We start from the raw sequence: 16,079 nt of genomic DNA, 5'->3' as shown, positions 1-16,079 counted from the left end.
AAAATCAATTCTTGAGATCACTCAAAATTCTGAAAGTCCAACGGATTAAACAAGCCACACTAGGGACTTCCCTGGTGGTCCAGGGGTTAAAGACTTCACTTTCCAACGCAGGGGATGTGGGTTCGATACCTGGTTGGGGAGCTAAGATTTCACATGCTTCACAGACAAAAAACTAAAACATAAAATGGAAGCAATACTGTAGCAAATTCAATGAAGACTTTAAAATGATCCACATCAACATATTTTTAAAAGGAAAAATAACCACACTATCACTTGGTTTAGATTTAGAGGGTTGGTCTTCTCTACAACACCATTTAGATGACTAGAGACTGATGTGAATCTTTCAAAAGTTTGACATTCACATGACGACAAACATAATTATTTGGTATGGCAGAGTGTATGAACAAGTAAGACACATTTAATTCCAAAGCCCTGGCTACGTCCTGTAAAGCATTTCATGGGGTGAGGTGTATCTATTAATAGGTTCTGGGCTCAGTTCTGATTTTCTGCATCATCTTGCAATACTGACTTTCCCATTTGGAGTTTTTTTTTTTTTTTTTCTCTCATGAAAACATAGAACTAGATATTCTCTAAAGTCTTCTTAAGCCCCTAAGTGATATGATGGGTTGTTTGTTTAAAAATATCTTTCAGGCTTAAATTCTGCTTTCTTGAACTGCAATAATTTTTACAGAGGAAGGGATAAGGGTGGGGTAGGAGTTGCTTTCATTAACTTACAAGCTTTAAATACAGAACACAGTGACTCATCTTCTGATTGTATAAAGTATCTGCTCCCTCTGTCCCGAAGTACACACATCTGCTTGCAGTAAATCACAGTCACCTCAGAAATGATCTCTTCCTCTTATGTGTTCATGGCAATCCACATTTACTAGTGTTTTCCTATTGAAGTCATCTGTGGTACATTTGATTTCAAGAGCCAGGTAAAGGGCAGACATTCCTGATGAAGGGGCTGACAGTCCCTAGAATAAATTGTCCTCCCAAATATATGATTACTTACCTTTAGATCAGGCCATGCTCATCAGCCTCTAATAAGTTTGAGGGACTCACCAGTCTTAATTTCCTATGTGAATCTATAATTGTCCGCAGAGGTCAATTTCAGTGGATGCCTCATATAAATTAGAATTGAAGATAATGATGCCTGTTCACTTGATCAACTGAAATGACCAGCTGGGTTTAATGGGAGGAAAACAGAAACCCCTGTGAAATTGAAATAGCTTCAAAGGTGAGGGAATGTAATTATTTTTCTGCAAAGTTTCTTCTCCAAAGGTGACTGGCCATTGTGCTGGTGGGCATGTGGACCAACATGTTATGACGGTGGAAATGGCATTCAGAGCCACTGACCACATCCAGAGGCATAAGTCAAAAGTTTGCTCTCTGCTAAGCTGTGGGGGAAAGCAGAATTTCTTCTCCACTCTTATTTTTCATCATTTCATTCACAGTTGGAGAGGTGCTTTGAGTGACATGCCTAATTGACTTCTGAGAGGCAAATTCTAATTTAGGTTGCTGCTAAAGTGTTTTCTCTTTATAGCCATAAACCATTATCTTGGATGTGTTATCATTATATTTAAGGTAATATAATTTGAGGTCTGAACGAATCTTGGTATCACCTGCACCAACTCCTTTAACCTTACAGATGAAGAAACTGAGGCTCAGACATGTGAACAGACAGGACCAAGGGCACAAAGCTAGAAAGAGGAAGAGGCGGGGTTAGAATTCAGCAGAGAAAAAAACAAAACCAAAACCAATTCCCAGTCCAGGGTCCTCCACTTATGAGTCGCTGGAGACTTGTGTAGGGGGGACAAAAAGATGCTCTCCATGAAAACCAGCATTTAAGAAAACTTAATTTCTACAAAGGTGGGAGGAGGAGAGCTGAGAGAGACAATGAGTAAACGAACCAGCAGCCCCCAGAGCAGATTACTGTCCCCCACAGCTGACTGGGGGCTCTGGCTATGTGTCTCTGAGGGCCGGGGGACAGTGTTACGTACCTGCGGTGACAATAGACTCAGGAGCCATACGGCCTGCCTGGCATTGATTCTCGACTCTGCTAATTCTGAGCTCTTGATCTTTGCCAAGTTGCTTAAGCTCTCTGTTCCTCAGTCCCTCATCTGCATAAAAGGATGACAACATCAATACTGACTGTTGTGAGGATTCAAAACCTTACTATACTAACCTTACTGTACCAACAGATTAAATAAAGGCTACAGTAAATTGATATACGTAAGGAGTTTCACACATACTACGTACTATGTTAGGGTCTGCTGTTTCTTTCCTATTCACTCTACCAGGAAAAAGTTTCAGAATATAAGATGTAAGTGGTACTTGTTAATAATGTACACGGGTGCTTTGTTTAGATAAAGACACAAGGACTCTCCTAGAGAGACTTAGAAAGTCATTGATAAAATCTCTTTTCAAGTTTAATAGATTAACTTTTCAACATGTATTACTACAATTTAAAGTTTTTTTAATAAACAATAGGAATTTTTTTCATTAAAAATATTCAATGATATCCATAGTTTCATATAAAATGACAGATATTTCATTAGTAAAACAATTAGTAAAAGAGCATATCTGTTGCAAAAATTAAAGACAAATTATCATGGCAGGAAATTCGTGCTGAGTGATTAGGAAATTAGTCCTGAAGTAGTTTGGAAGAGCAAGAGAAGTTTGCAGTGCTTCATTTTCTTTTGCCACATCGTGATTCTTGGGCAAGTCAACATTCACTTCCTTAGAATTGAACATTATCAAAGCTATCATTAACATTTTACTCAGAGTTCTTAAAAGAAAACCTCTGCAAAATTAACCCTGGAGATTTAGTAATTCAGATCATTTCAGATATGCCTGAAATGGGGCCCATGTGTAGATGAGTTGGTTTTTTCCCATTCATTCTTTAAGCTAAATTCAATGGAAATTTTAAGGGGGGGGGGGAGTTATCTATCCCCCCATTTTTTAATTAAATAACTTAAGCAATCACATGCAAAGGATGTTTTTGGAATTTGTTGATGATCTAAGACATGGGGAGGTCATGGTAGGCTGCATATCTTCCAGTCACATGATGGTAAATCTGTGGGGAAAACAGAGTTTAGTCACCAGTTGTTATATTCCTATTCATATCTATTAATAATTACACTATTACATAATGATTTTAGTTAATATTTCATTATGAAGCCCCACTGTTATGTACTTCAGCAGAGTATCCTTCCAACTTTACTTCAGGTGGAAGTTTGCTTGGAAGAAGGCAAGTGGGGTATGATGAGGTAAATGAGCTGAGTTTTCATCTCTTGTTCTCACAGTCCAATAAATGCTTTTTAAAAAAAAAAAATTGAAGTTGATTTACAATGCTGTGTTAGCTTCAGGCACACAGCATAGTGATTTATATATATGTATACACACACACACAAATATATTCTTTTTCAGATTATTTTCCATTATAGGTTATTACAAGATATTGAACATAGGATTTACTGTGCTATACAGTAAATCCTAGTTTCTAACCCATTTCATGTATAGTAGTTTGTATGTTAATCCCAAACTCGTAAGTTACCCCACCTCCCCTTTCCCCTTTAGAAATCATAAAGTTTGTTTTCTCAGTTGTGAGACCATTTTTCTTTTGTAAATAGGTTCATTTATACTATTTTTTTAGATTCTACATATAAGTGACTTCATAAAATATTTGTCCTTCTCTATCTGACCTATTTCACCAAGTACAATAATCTCCAAGTCCATCCACATTGCTTCAAATAGCATTATTTCATGCTTTTTTAATGGCTGAATAATATTCTATTGCATGTTATATATATGCACATCTTCTTTGCCATTCCTCTCTCAATGGACATTTAGGTTCCTTCCATGCCCTGGCTACCGTAAATAGAGCTGCTATGAACATCAGTGTGCATGTATGTTTTTGAATTAGAGTTTTCTCTGGATATAATGCCCTGGAGTGGGATTGCTGGATCATGTGGCAGTTCCATTTTTACTTTTTTAAGGAACCTCCACAGGATTTTCCACAGTGGCTGCACCAATTTACATTCCCACCAACAGCTAGGAGGGTTCCCTTTACTCCACACCCTCTCCAGCATTTATTTGTAGATTTTTTGATGATGGATATTTTTGATGATGGCAAGAATACACAGAAGAACTACACAAAAAAGATCTTTATGACCCTGATAATCACAATGGTGTGATCACTCACCTAGAGCCAGATATCCTGGAATGTGAAGTCAAGTGGGCCTTAGGAAGCATCACTATGAACAAAGCTAGTGGAGGTGATGGAATTCCAGTTAAGCTATTTCAAATCCTGAAAGATGACACTGTGAAAGTGCTGCACTCAATATGCCAGCACATTTGGAAAATGCAGCAGTGGCCACAGGACTGGAAAAGGTCAGTTTTCATTCCAATCCCAAAGAAAGGCAAGGCCAAAGAATGCTCAAACTACTGCACAATTGCACTCATCTCACACACTAGTAAAGTAATGCTCAAAATTCTCCAAGCCAGGCTTCAGCAATACGTGAACCGTGAACTTCCAGATGTTCAAGTTGGTTTTAGAGAAGGCAGAGGAACCAGATATCAAATTGCCAACATCCGTTGGATCACCGAAAAAGCAAAAGAGTTCCAGAAAAACATCTATTTCTGCTTTATTGACTATACCAAAGCCTTTGACTGTGTGGATCACCACAAATTGTGGAAAATTCTGATAGAGGTGGGAATACCAGACCACCTGACCTGTCTCTTGAGAAATCTGTATGCAGGTCAGGAAGCAACAGTCAGAACTAGACATGGAACAACAGACTGGTTCCAAATAGGAAAAGGAATAAGTCAAGGCTGTATATTGTCATCCTGCTTATTTAACTTCTATGCAGTTAAATAATCATGAGAAATGCTGGGCTGGATGAAACATAAGCTGGAATCAAAACTGCCAGGAGAAATATCAATAAACTCAGATATGCAGATGACACCACCCTAATGGCAGAAAGTAAAGAAGAACTAAAGAGCCTCTTGATGAAAGGGAAAGAGGAGAGTGAAAAAGTTGGCTTAAAGCTCAACATTCAGAAAACTAAGATCATGGTATCTGGTCCCATCACTTCATGGCAAATAGAAGGGGACAACAGTGGATGAGATGATTGGACGGCATCACCAACTCAATGGACACGAGTTTGAGTAAACTCCGGGAGTTGGTGATGGACAGAGAGGCCTGGCCTGCTGCAGTCCATGGGGTCGCAAAAAGTTGGACAGGACTGAGCGACTGAACTGAACTTAACTGATTCTAACCAGTGTGAGGTGATATCTCACTGTAGTTTTGATCTCATTTCTCTAACAATTAGTGATGTCGAGCACTTTTCATTTGCCCGTTGTCCATCTGTAAGTCCTCTTTAAATAAGTGACTTTTTATTTCTTTCTTAAAAATACTTGTCAGGTGTTCCAAGGACAGCGGGCTGCTGCTCCTCACCTGCCTCTCAATGTCGGCAAGCAGAGTGCTGGCACCTATTCGAAAGAGTTCAGGCTTCATCCACTCATCTCCCAGCTCCTCCTTCATGAGAGAGAGCCACACAAGGGAGTCCTTCGCGCTGCGGATGCCTCCGGCCGGTTTAAAGCCTACCTGAAAGGGGACATGGGAAAGAGAACAATGCTTAGTATTGTTACTGCGTTGCTTTCAAAACTGGCCTTGCGTTAATACAGGGTCTCCATCCTCTCTTTTCTAAAGCCTATTTCACTTCCCCCAGCACTCAGAGCACTGACTCAAGCCCATTCACAGGACAAAATGACTTTTCCGAGATTAATGGGAAGAATGTCACTGCTTCCAAGGAGACACTAATGAGAGTTAATAACCCTCATTAACATTTCACTTGCTGGAAAGCCATAAGCCTTAACCATCTAGACTATAGTTGTGAACCTGGGATAAACAAGGGAGGTGTCAATAAACAGGAAAACACAACACAAGAGCCCATTCATTCTCCATTTCTATCAGGAGGCCACGGGAAATGTACACCTTTTGACCCTTCAATTTGAGCTGCAAAAGATACATTCGTGGGTTTAAAATGAGAAGAAAGAATCAGTGAGGCTATACTAGCCAAACCACAGCAACCAGCAAGGAAAGGTGACAGTTATTTTAATCAACTTAACTACAGGGACTTTTAAGTTGTCAGTAGACCGAGCTGCATAAAACAGCCAAACAGCTAAATAAGCACAGGAGAAAAAGACAGTGTAGGGGCCCTTCACACTTCAGCAGTCTATGAAGGTGACCACCAATAGCACAATTCAGCCAGTATCTGGTGTTTACAAATGATGTCCCTGAGTCCATTAGAAAAGGATAGATGTGTCTGTCCTATATACAGTAAAGCCTGCTTATCTAGAAATACTTTTCTTAAGAACTTGACCCTCCAATAGAGTAAATACCCAAAGCCCAAGGACTGAAGCTCACACATTTGACCACTCAAGAGTTTGACTGCTCTGCTGGGGAGCACCAGTGAGGGGGAGTGGTGGGGGGAGTTGCTAACAGAATGCCAGAGAAGGGACACAATAAGTATAAGGTCCATTATCAGCCTATAAAAAAATGAATAAACAGAAACCTCAATTAGGGACTTCCCTGGTGGTCCTGTCATTAAAAATCCACCTTCTAAAGCAGGGGACATAGTTTTGATCCCTCATCCTAAGACCCCACATCCTGCGTTTCTGCAACTACTGAGCTCATTTGCCACAAGGAAAGATGCCCCATGCCGCAATTAAGACCCAATGCAGCCAAATACATTTTTTAAAAAAGAAAAGGAAACCTCAATTAAATAGAGTTGGGGGCTCTTACTCCCAGATAACAGGAAGAAGAGAGACTCTTCTTTCCTGGCAAGGACTCAGTTCGTGAATAGTTCCAGACTCCTTGTTTACTATCCCTCTCATCTTCCTTTTCCTCTCAAGCATTCTTCTTCCCCTGCCCTGCAGGGAGTTGCATGTGGCTCACCATGTTCACTGATCCCCAAGAAATCCATCTTTGCCGGAGAAATAGCTGGTAGTTTACTTGCTTTAGGTCAACAAACCCAAGCTGGAAACTTCTAGCTAAACTGGCCTCCCCCATTTTCCTCACCGCACTGCATCCAATGACCAACAGTCCGTCTCACCAAGCCCACCCTCTGAATCCCCCTCCACATACACACACGCTTTCCTCTCAACTCTGGTTCCACTGGTTTAGTTCAGACCCTCGTCAGTCCTCACGGGAACATCGGCAGAAGTCCCCTCACTGGTTTCCCTGCCTCGGTCACATGTCACACAGCTAAGCAACAGCCACGCAGAGATTCTAACTACATCTGCCTATCACTCTGGAGACCAGGTGACCTTGTAAGAGTAAGCGGAGGTGAGGATGGGAGAAGCTAAGTGGAGTGAGGCTATTTATTGAGATAAGGCAAAAAAAAAAAAAAAATCAGTGAGCTGATATTAGCATACATGTTAATCATAGGAGCATTTTCTGTCAATTAGGCAGTACTGCACACAGATTTTTCTATATAATTCTGTTGTATCAGCAAGTCTATTTGGCAATGTTTTGAAATAGAGTTTCTAGCATAAGTTTTTCCTGTCTCTTTTTAAGGGAGAGAATATGGAAAACATAAATCTGCAATGAAATCAGTTATGAAATATCAAACCTCTGCTTCTCAAGAGTGACACTAATCATGGTCTGGAAGGCAACCCATTACATTTTAAAACACCCCTTAAATCAATGATGTGGAAGCTTCACCGTCTAAGGGTTGCCCGGACAGCTTGTCAACACTTCGAGAAAATGCCCCTGATTTGCACCAGGTCCTTTCTTTGTGAGTCAAATGTGATCTAGATGAATATGAACTGACTTCTACCTGCTTCTCAGTAAAACCAGGAGGAACTTTATTAGCTAAGGAAAGGGGCAATACAGTTAAGAAGAAAGTCACGAAAGACAGCAAACTGTTCCTCCCTCTCTACCCTGATCTAGAGCATTGAACAGTTAAAACTTTTATTGAAATTCTTGTGTAAGGGTTCTTTCAGGAAGGGACGTGTTCACTTTTCATATAACGGCTCAATGAGTGAATCAATGAATGTTTGTTAAAAACAACACAGGACTGGGTGCCCAGTGGAGAATTTTAGCCCCGACTGTGCAGCTCACAAGGGCTTCTCTGATAGCTCAATGGTAAAAAATCCACCTGCCAATGCAGGAGATACAGGTTCAATCCCTGGGCCAGGAAGATCATCTGGAAAAGGAAATGGCAACCCACTTCAGTATTCTTGCCTGGGAAATCCCACAGAGAAGCCTGGTGGGATACAGTCCATGGGCTTGCAAAGAGTTCAACATCCCTGAGCAACTAAACAACAACATCATAGAGCTTACGAACGTAGAGATAGAGATGCCTGAGGACTATCCCTGACCCAGGGCTGCCAGGGGTGAGGACCCAGGCATTAGGAAGTATAAAAAACTTCACATCACCCCTGGCAGTCCAGTGGTTAAGATTTCGCCTTCCAATGCAGGAGCTGAGGGTTCAATCCTTGGTCAGGGAGCTAAGATCCCATATGCCTCACAGCCAAAAAATCAAAATAAAACAGAAGCAATATTGCAACATATTCAGTACAGACTTTTAAAAAATGGCCCACATCAAAAAATTATTAAAAAAAAAGAAAAAACTTTGCATCTATTGGAATGTTTTTTGGCTGCGAGTAACCCCAGGTCTAGTGAATGGTGGTGGTCTCATTTGAGGGTCTCAAAGCTAGAGTTCTCATATTTACAGCCTTTCTTTAAAAAAAAAAAAAAAAAAATTGTTTTAAAATTTGGATCATTGCAGAAAGGCTACCAAAAAGAAGTTATTCAAGTTAAGTCAACTTTCCTATGTAGGTCACAGTAGATATTTATCCTATTTGTACTCTTCTAAAATATAGAGGTATTCTGAAGGGAAAATTCTGGAAGGAGCTCATCTCCTCTTAAACCTAGGTACCTTCTAAGAAAGGTCTCCAGTTCCAAAATAAACTGAAATACAGTCACATATAAAGTCATCACATCCCAGCTGGCAAAGGATTAAAGTTCTTTTTTGGGTTTCTATTCAGCAGACATCAAGAGATTGGTTTTAAAAGATGCCTTTCGTGAAGGCAAAGTCTCATTTAAAAAAAAAAAATTACCTTTCTCTCCCATGATGTAAAAAAAAAAAAAGTAATCCTTTGAGATAATTTGCAGCTAAACAAGCAACTTGAAGTGAAAAGGAAAATCCAAACTCATTTTTTAAAAAAACACCTCATACGCATTTTTTCCTTTTAAATTCATATGTTTCAAAAAATATGTATTATTTTTCAAAAAGCTGACAAAAGCGAGCATATACCCTCCTCAGCTTAACAGTCTTCCAAAGAGCACATCTGACTGCCATAAAACGCAAAAATGGATATTTAATTCAAGAGCTATATAACGTCTAGCTACCTTTTCCCTGCTGTTTCACAGCATTTCATTATTTTGTTTAATAAGTTCATCTCCTCGAGAATTTTCTCTTCACCTCATATTATTAAAAGTAATAAGCTTTTCTGGACCGGGGGTTTCCCAACAGAAAAACCAATTTATGTGTGTCCTTCAATAATGACAGGAAAAGATTATTTCCCATTATATTGCATACTTTTCATATCACCACCACAGCTTATCATTCAATAAATGTTACTCTGCAATTCTTTCCATTCCTCAAGGAAGTTTAATTTCTGCATTAACCTGTTTTCGCCAGCCAACGCCTTAGCAGAAAGCCTCTGTGTTGTGGCAGAATTAGTTCGTTAAAGAAGCCGTTTAGGAATCTCTTGTCAGTGATAACATTGTCTTCGGTTAATAAAAGGACGCAAAGTGAGTTTACATCTTGATCACACCTACTAACTCCCTCACTCACCCTCACTTTTCTGTGAATCACACATTCTTTCCCCATGAATGTATTCTTTTGTCACGAAAGGTAAATTAAACGTTTATCTTAATAACGGGAATGCATTCACAGCATCTGCATATAAAGACAGCTATCGTGGCTGTGACTAGTATTACAAATAACATCATCTTTACTCCGAAGGAAGAAAGATTTGCTGGCAATAAAATACCTTGTTTCCAGTTTTCCAGAAGAAATCTCTAATGGCCCGAAGCATAACTATAGCTACTGGAAAGGTAGCATTTACTGTTTCTTTTCCCGTAGAGGTCTTAATAAAATCTGATCCTAAAAAAAAAAAAAGGAAGAAAAACTCCATATCAATTTTTTAAATTTATTAATTAAAACACTTACTTTTTTTTTTCACTTTTGAGTCGGTGGAAGGAGCAAGTTGTGTACCTTTTTTCCCCTGAGGAATTTATTTTTCATCAATTATTTGAAAAACTAAAACCAAATCTCTCTTTAAAGTCATTCTGTCCATATATTTTCTCTTCTTACTTTCTGCGTATGCTCAGTCGCTAAGTCATGTCTGACTCTTTGTGACCCCAGGGACCGTAGGCCACCAGGCTTCTCTGTCCATGGGATTCTCAAGGCAAGAATACTGGAGTGTGTTGCCATTCCCTGCTCCAGGAGATCTTCCCAACCCAGGGATCTAACCCATGTCTCCCGAGTCTCCCAAGTTCCTCTTACTATAAAATGAATTAAATTAGGCACCAAATGGATTCTTCCAGACCCCTAGGGTTCTTGCCTCTACATTTCCATATCATCAACTAAAACCAAGTTGGTTTATTTAATGGAAAACTAAGAGAAATAGAAACAATTTTTTGCCCTATGCTTAGCATCATATATCATCACACTACTACAAAACTGGAGGGCCTACTCATTTTCCCCTCATCTTCTTAAGTGCAGTAGAAAGTGCACAGAACGGCTGTGACAATACAAGAAGAATCATCACTAGCTGATGTCTATTGCATTGTTTCTTAACAAAAGCTGTCTTCCAACTAGACTGTGACTTTCATGAAAGACACCACCTATTTTCAACTTGCAAATATTTTAAACAACTTCTTGTCTCTCAAATGTACCTTCAACCTATTGATGTAGTTTAACAAAATAGCACAAGGAGACAAAGAGAGGAGAGTAATAGTTAAGAGTCACTGAGCTCTGGGTACCATGCACTATTCTAGTGATTTACAAGTATTAACTCAATCCTCACAATAACTGTATGCGTTAAGTACTAATATGATCCCAATTTGTAAGGAGGAAATGGTGACTGCAGCCATGAAATTAAAAGACGCTTACTCCTTGGAAGGAAAGTTATGACCAATCTAGACAGCATATTAAAAAGCAGCGACATTACTTTGCCAACAAAGGTCCATCTAGTCAAGGCTATGGTTTTTTCAGTAGTTATGTATAGATGTGAGAGATGGACTATAAAGAAAGCTGAGCATCAAAGAATTGATGCTTTTGATCTGTGGTGTTGGAGAAGACTCTTGAAAGTCCCTTGGACTACAAGGAGATCCAACCAGTCTATCCTAAAGGAAATCAGTCCTGAATATTCATTGGAAGGCCTGATGCTGAAGCTGAAACTCCAATACTTTGGCCACCTGATGCAAAGAACTGACTCATTTGAAAAGACCCTGATGCTGGGAAAGATTGAAGATGGGAGGAGAAGGGGATGACAGAGGATGAGATGGTTGGACGGCATCACTGACTCAGTGGACATGAGTTTGAGTAAACTCCCGGAGTTGGTGATGGACAGGGAGGCCTGGCATGCTGCAGTCCATGGGGTCGCAGAGTCAGACACGACTGAGCGACTGAACTGAACTGAAAGGAAAGTAACTTGCTTGAGGTCAAATAGTAAAGTAGGGGAGGAAGAATTCTAACCAAAGCAATAGAATTTAACCCATGTGCTACAGTGCCTCCAAAAAACTTAGTGAGGGTCACACAGTCAGACACAGGGTCCATCCTCCATGTGGTAATCTACCCTCAAACTGTTCTGTGGACCACAGCTCAGCATCACAGGCACTACCAGAGAGATTGTTAAAAACACAGACCCTCGGATCCTACACTGAACCAACTAAATCATAACCTGAATAGAAACCAGGTTCCCAGATGATTCCTGGGCAATTTATGGCCCACGCCCATGGAATCCATGAAATCATTTCTAATCTAATCTCTGAGATTTTCCCAAAGTCCATCAAGGTAGTCAAAAGAAGTAGAGGAAAGAAGTGGCCAAGACTTCCCCCTCTAGCTTCAAGGGCACAAGGCACTTCCAGGACAACTCTGTGGATATAGAAGTTCAAATCAACACTCCTTGAGTAAGCACAGTGTGAAAGGCACAGCAGAAAATATAAACACAAATCATTCAAGCTCCTTCCCTCAAAAGCATACATTCAGGGAGCAGGTGGAGATGCAACATAAATCCCATGTAATCACTTGATAAGCCAGAAGTCAGGAGATCTGGTTTCTAACTCTGGCTGACATTTACCTTGCAAATTCCATCACCTCACCTTTCTCATTTATAAAATATGTCTGGAAATTCTTACTTGCCTCATAGTGTTATAGAAGTAATCAAAAGAGATAGTCTCTGTGAAAGGATTCTGAAAACTATCAATATTATACAAACTGAAAAGGAGCAGGGACCTAGGTAGGGCTGCAATCTGTGTAAGAACTAAGAGAATTCTGATCTACCCAATCAGGTCATCAGAAACTTTCTTTCCTTGGGGCCTGAAGGCCCACTGGAGGAAATGGAGATGTGCCTGTCATGCCTGTATTCATTCAAGAAGTATTTACTGGGAGTTTACTAAGGGCTGCATTTTGTCCTACCTGCTGGGAACAGATCGGTACACAAAACAAAGTTCCTGCCCTTGTGACTAGATTCTCAAGAAGAAAAAGACAATAAATAAATAAACACATAATGAAGGCCACCTGATGCAAAGAACTGGCTCATCTGAAAAGACCCTGATCTTGGGAAAGATTGAAGGCAGGGGGAGAAGGGAACGACAGAGGATGAGATGGTTGGATGGCATCACTGACTCAATGGACATGAGTCTGAGTAAACTCTGGGAACTGGTGATGGATAGGGAGGCCTGGCATGCTGCAGTCCTCCCTGCAGACCCCCATGGGGTCACAGAGAGTCAGACACGACTAAGTGACTGAACTGACTGAATGAATAAAGGCCAGGTGGAGGTAAGTGCGATGAAGAAAAGTAATGCAATGTAATGAGCAAGACAGTGATGGAGGTGGGGGGAGATAGCTGTAATTAAACAGTCATCATAAAAGTATTTCAGATGAGTGAAATCCAGAGACTGATGAAAGGAATTTTTGAAAAGATCTCCCATCACAAGGAGGGGAAAAGCAAGTGCAAAGGCCCTGAAGTAGGCATGTGCTAAGTTGATGAATGAATGAATGAATGGACGAATGAATGGAACTACAGAACCAATACCTGGCCCCTACAATATCAGAAATAACAAGCAGAGAGAAGAAATGAAAGCCAGAAAAGAGATGTAAAAGAACATCACCAAAGATTCATACTGATACCAAGATGTGTTTTCCTAATAGGTGTCAGTGTCTACTGATTCACTAGAAGACTTTGGGTACCATATCGGATACAAGACTTCCTGGTGGCTCAGTGGTTAAGAATCCGCCTGCCAGTGCAGGAGACACAGGTTCAATACCTGTTCCAGGAAGATCTCACATGTTGAGGAGCAACTAAGCCCGTGCATCACAATCATTGAGACTGTGCGCTCAAGCCCAGGAACTGCAACTACTGAAGCTCGCACGCCCTAGAGCCTATGAAGCCACTGCAATGAGAAGCCCATGAGCTACAATGAAGAGTAGCCCCACTCTCTGCAACTAGAGAAAAGCCTGTACAGCAATAAAGACCCAGCAGAGCCAAAAATAAATAAATTAAATTATTTAAAAAAAAAAAACAATATTGGATATCATCTAAATTCTTTTAAGCATCTCAGAAGAGAGGCTATCAAGGGATCAAGGGTACATATTAATAATCACTTCCTATTGTTGTAGATTATGACTTCATAGTTCACTTCTTTTTATTGATAAATAGTATTCTGTTACATGGTTGTTCCACCATTTGTTTATCCATTCATCTAACAAAGGATATCTTAGTTGTTTTCACTTCTGGCAATTATGAATAAAGTTGTTATAAACATTCATAAACAGGTCTCTGTGTGCACATAAACAATTTTCAAATCAGTTGAGTAAATAACAAGGAGAGCAATTGCTAGTTTTTACACTAAGACCATATTTAGCCTTGAAAAAACTGCCAAATTATCCTGCAAAGTAGTTATACTATTTTTCATTCCTAACAGTAATGAATGAGTTCCTGTTGCTCTGTATCTAAGCAATTGGTGTCATTTGGCAATCTAACAAATATGCATATAATCAAGGGTATATGTTGTTAGATTAGGTTACACTTATTTCAATTATGGATTGCTATGGTAAACAGTTTTTCTTAAATTTCAAATTCCAATTGTCCATTACAGTAAATAGGAAAGAAACAAACCTTTGTATATTAAACTTATATCATGCAACCTTGGTAAACTCACTTAGTAGCTTCAGGAGTTTGTTATTTTGGAGGGATTTTCTCCATAAACAGTCATGTCTTCTACACAAAGAGACAGTTTTATACCTTTCTTCTTGTATTAATTTCTGTGATTATTATAACAAACTAGGTAGCTCAAAGCAACAGAAGTTTATCCTCACTGGTTTGGAGGCCATAAATCCAAAATTAAGGAGTCAGCAGGGCTGTCTTCCCTGTGGAGGATCTCAAGAGACACATCTTCCTTGTCTCTTTGACTTCTTACAGCTTCCAGCATTCCTTGCCTGCATCACTCGAAGTTCTGTCTCCATCTGCATATTACCTTCCCTTCTGTATGTGAGCTTAATATTCCTTTGCCTCTCTCTTACAAGGGCATGTGTGTGCATGAGTGCTCAGTCGTGTCTGGCTCTCTGCAACCCTGTGGTCCATAGGCCATCAGGCTCTTCTTTCTGTGGAATTTTCCAGCCAAGAATAATGGAGTGGGTTGCCATTTTCTACTACAGGGGATATTCCAAACCCAGAGCTTATAGGATGACATTTTGAGCCCACTTGGATAAGCCAGAATAGTAATGTCATTTCAAAATCCTTAAACACATCTGCAAAGGCTCTCCCCACCAAAAAAGGTAATGTTCACAGGTTCTGGGGATGAGGATGTAAATCTATTTTGGGGAGCCATTATCAGCCTACCACACTTTCCAGTCTTTATACACTGATTTTCCTTTTCTTGTCTTACTGCACCAGCTAGGACTTACAGTAAAATGTTGAGTAGGAGAGCTCAGAAAGAACATCCATCCCTTTTCTTAGAAGGGTCTTAGGGAAAAAGCATCCAATTTCTCAGCATATTAGCTGACGTTTGTAGATATGTTTTATCAAGCTGAGGGGGTTCCTCTCTATTCCTAGTTTGCTGAGAGATTTTATTAGGATTAGGTGTTGGAATATATCAAATGCTTTAATTGTACCAATTGATATTAGCATACAATTTTTTTTTTCTTTTTTAGCTTATTGATACGGTAGATTATATCACATTGAATCAGTCTTGCCCACCTGGAGTAAATCCCAGTTGGCTGTGGTATATTATTGTTTTTATATATTGGACTCATTTTTGCTACTGTGCTGTGGATGACTTTCACATCTATGTTCATGAGTGATATTAATATTCATCTATTGCTTTCTTTCTTATAACTGATATTTAGGTAATGATAGTCTCACAGAGTGAGTGCTCTCTCTTCTACTTTCTAGAAGAGATTGTGGAGAACTGGTACTATTTTCTTCCTTAAATGTTTTGTACAAGTCATTAGTTAAACCATCAAGAGCTAGTGCTTTCCTTTTTGGAATATTTTAAATATTTTTCTTTAATAATTTGCTTAATATTTATTCAAAAGTTTATTAAAGTATCAAATATTATTAGATAAATTATCAAATGTTATATTAAAGAAGGAAATTTATTATCTTATAAGACTATCATTAAAATATTTTATAAAGTAAAATTAAAATAACATCACTAGTAGGCATAGGCCTATTCAGACTATTTCTCTCAGTGTGAGTTTTGGTTGTTTCTATCTTTCAAGAAACTGACCTAAAAGCCATCTGTATTATCAAACTGTGGGCAAAGAGTTGCT

The 16,079-nt window shown here is 39.4% G+C and overlaps 1 protein-coding gene across 1 annotated transcript in view; it reads right to left on the bottom strand.

Moving 5' to 3' along the window:
* Positions 1-2,414: 2,414 nt before the first annotated feature.
* The window catches only part of DERA (deoxyribose-phosphate aldolase), a 110,820-nt gene continuing 97,155 nt past the window's right edge, over positions 2,415-16,079 (bottom strand). Inside the window, exons 7-9 of the mRNA XM_020894554.2 lie at positions 10,072-10,184; positions 5,462-5,611; positions 2,415-3,079 (exon numbers count right to left, since the gene is read on the bottom strand). Of these exons, the coding sequence (XP_020750213.1) occupies positions 3,023-3,079; positions 5,462-5,611; positions 10,072-10,184 (320 nt within the window). The 3' untranslated portion in view covers positions 2,415-3,022. The remainder of the gene's footprint in view (positions 3,080-5,461; positions 5,612-10,071; positions 10,185-16,079) is intronic.

This window comes from Odocoileus virginianus, chromosome 23 (assembly GCF_023699985.2).
Source record: "Odocoileus virginianus isolate 20LAN1187 ecotype Illinois chromosome 23, Ovbor_1.2, whole genome shotgun sequence".
Lineage (NCBI taxonomy): Eukaryota > Metazoa > Chordata > Mammalia > Artiodactyla > Cervidae > Odocoileus > Odocoileus virginianus.
The sequence above is the reverse complement of the archived record's forward strand: the minus strand, read 5'-3'. Positions and strand labels throughout refer to the sequence as shown.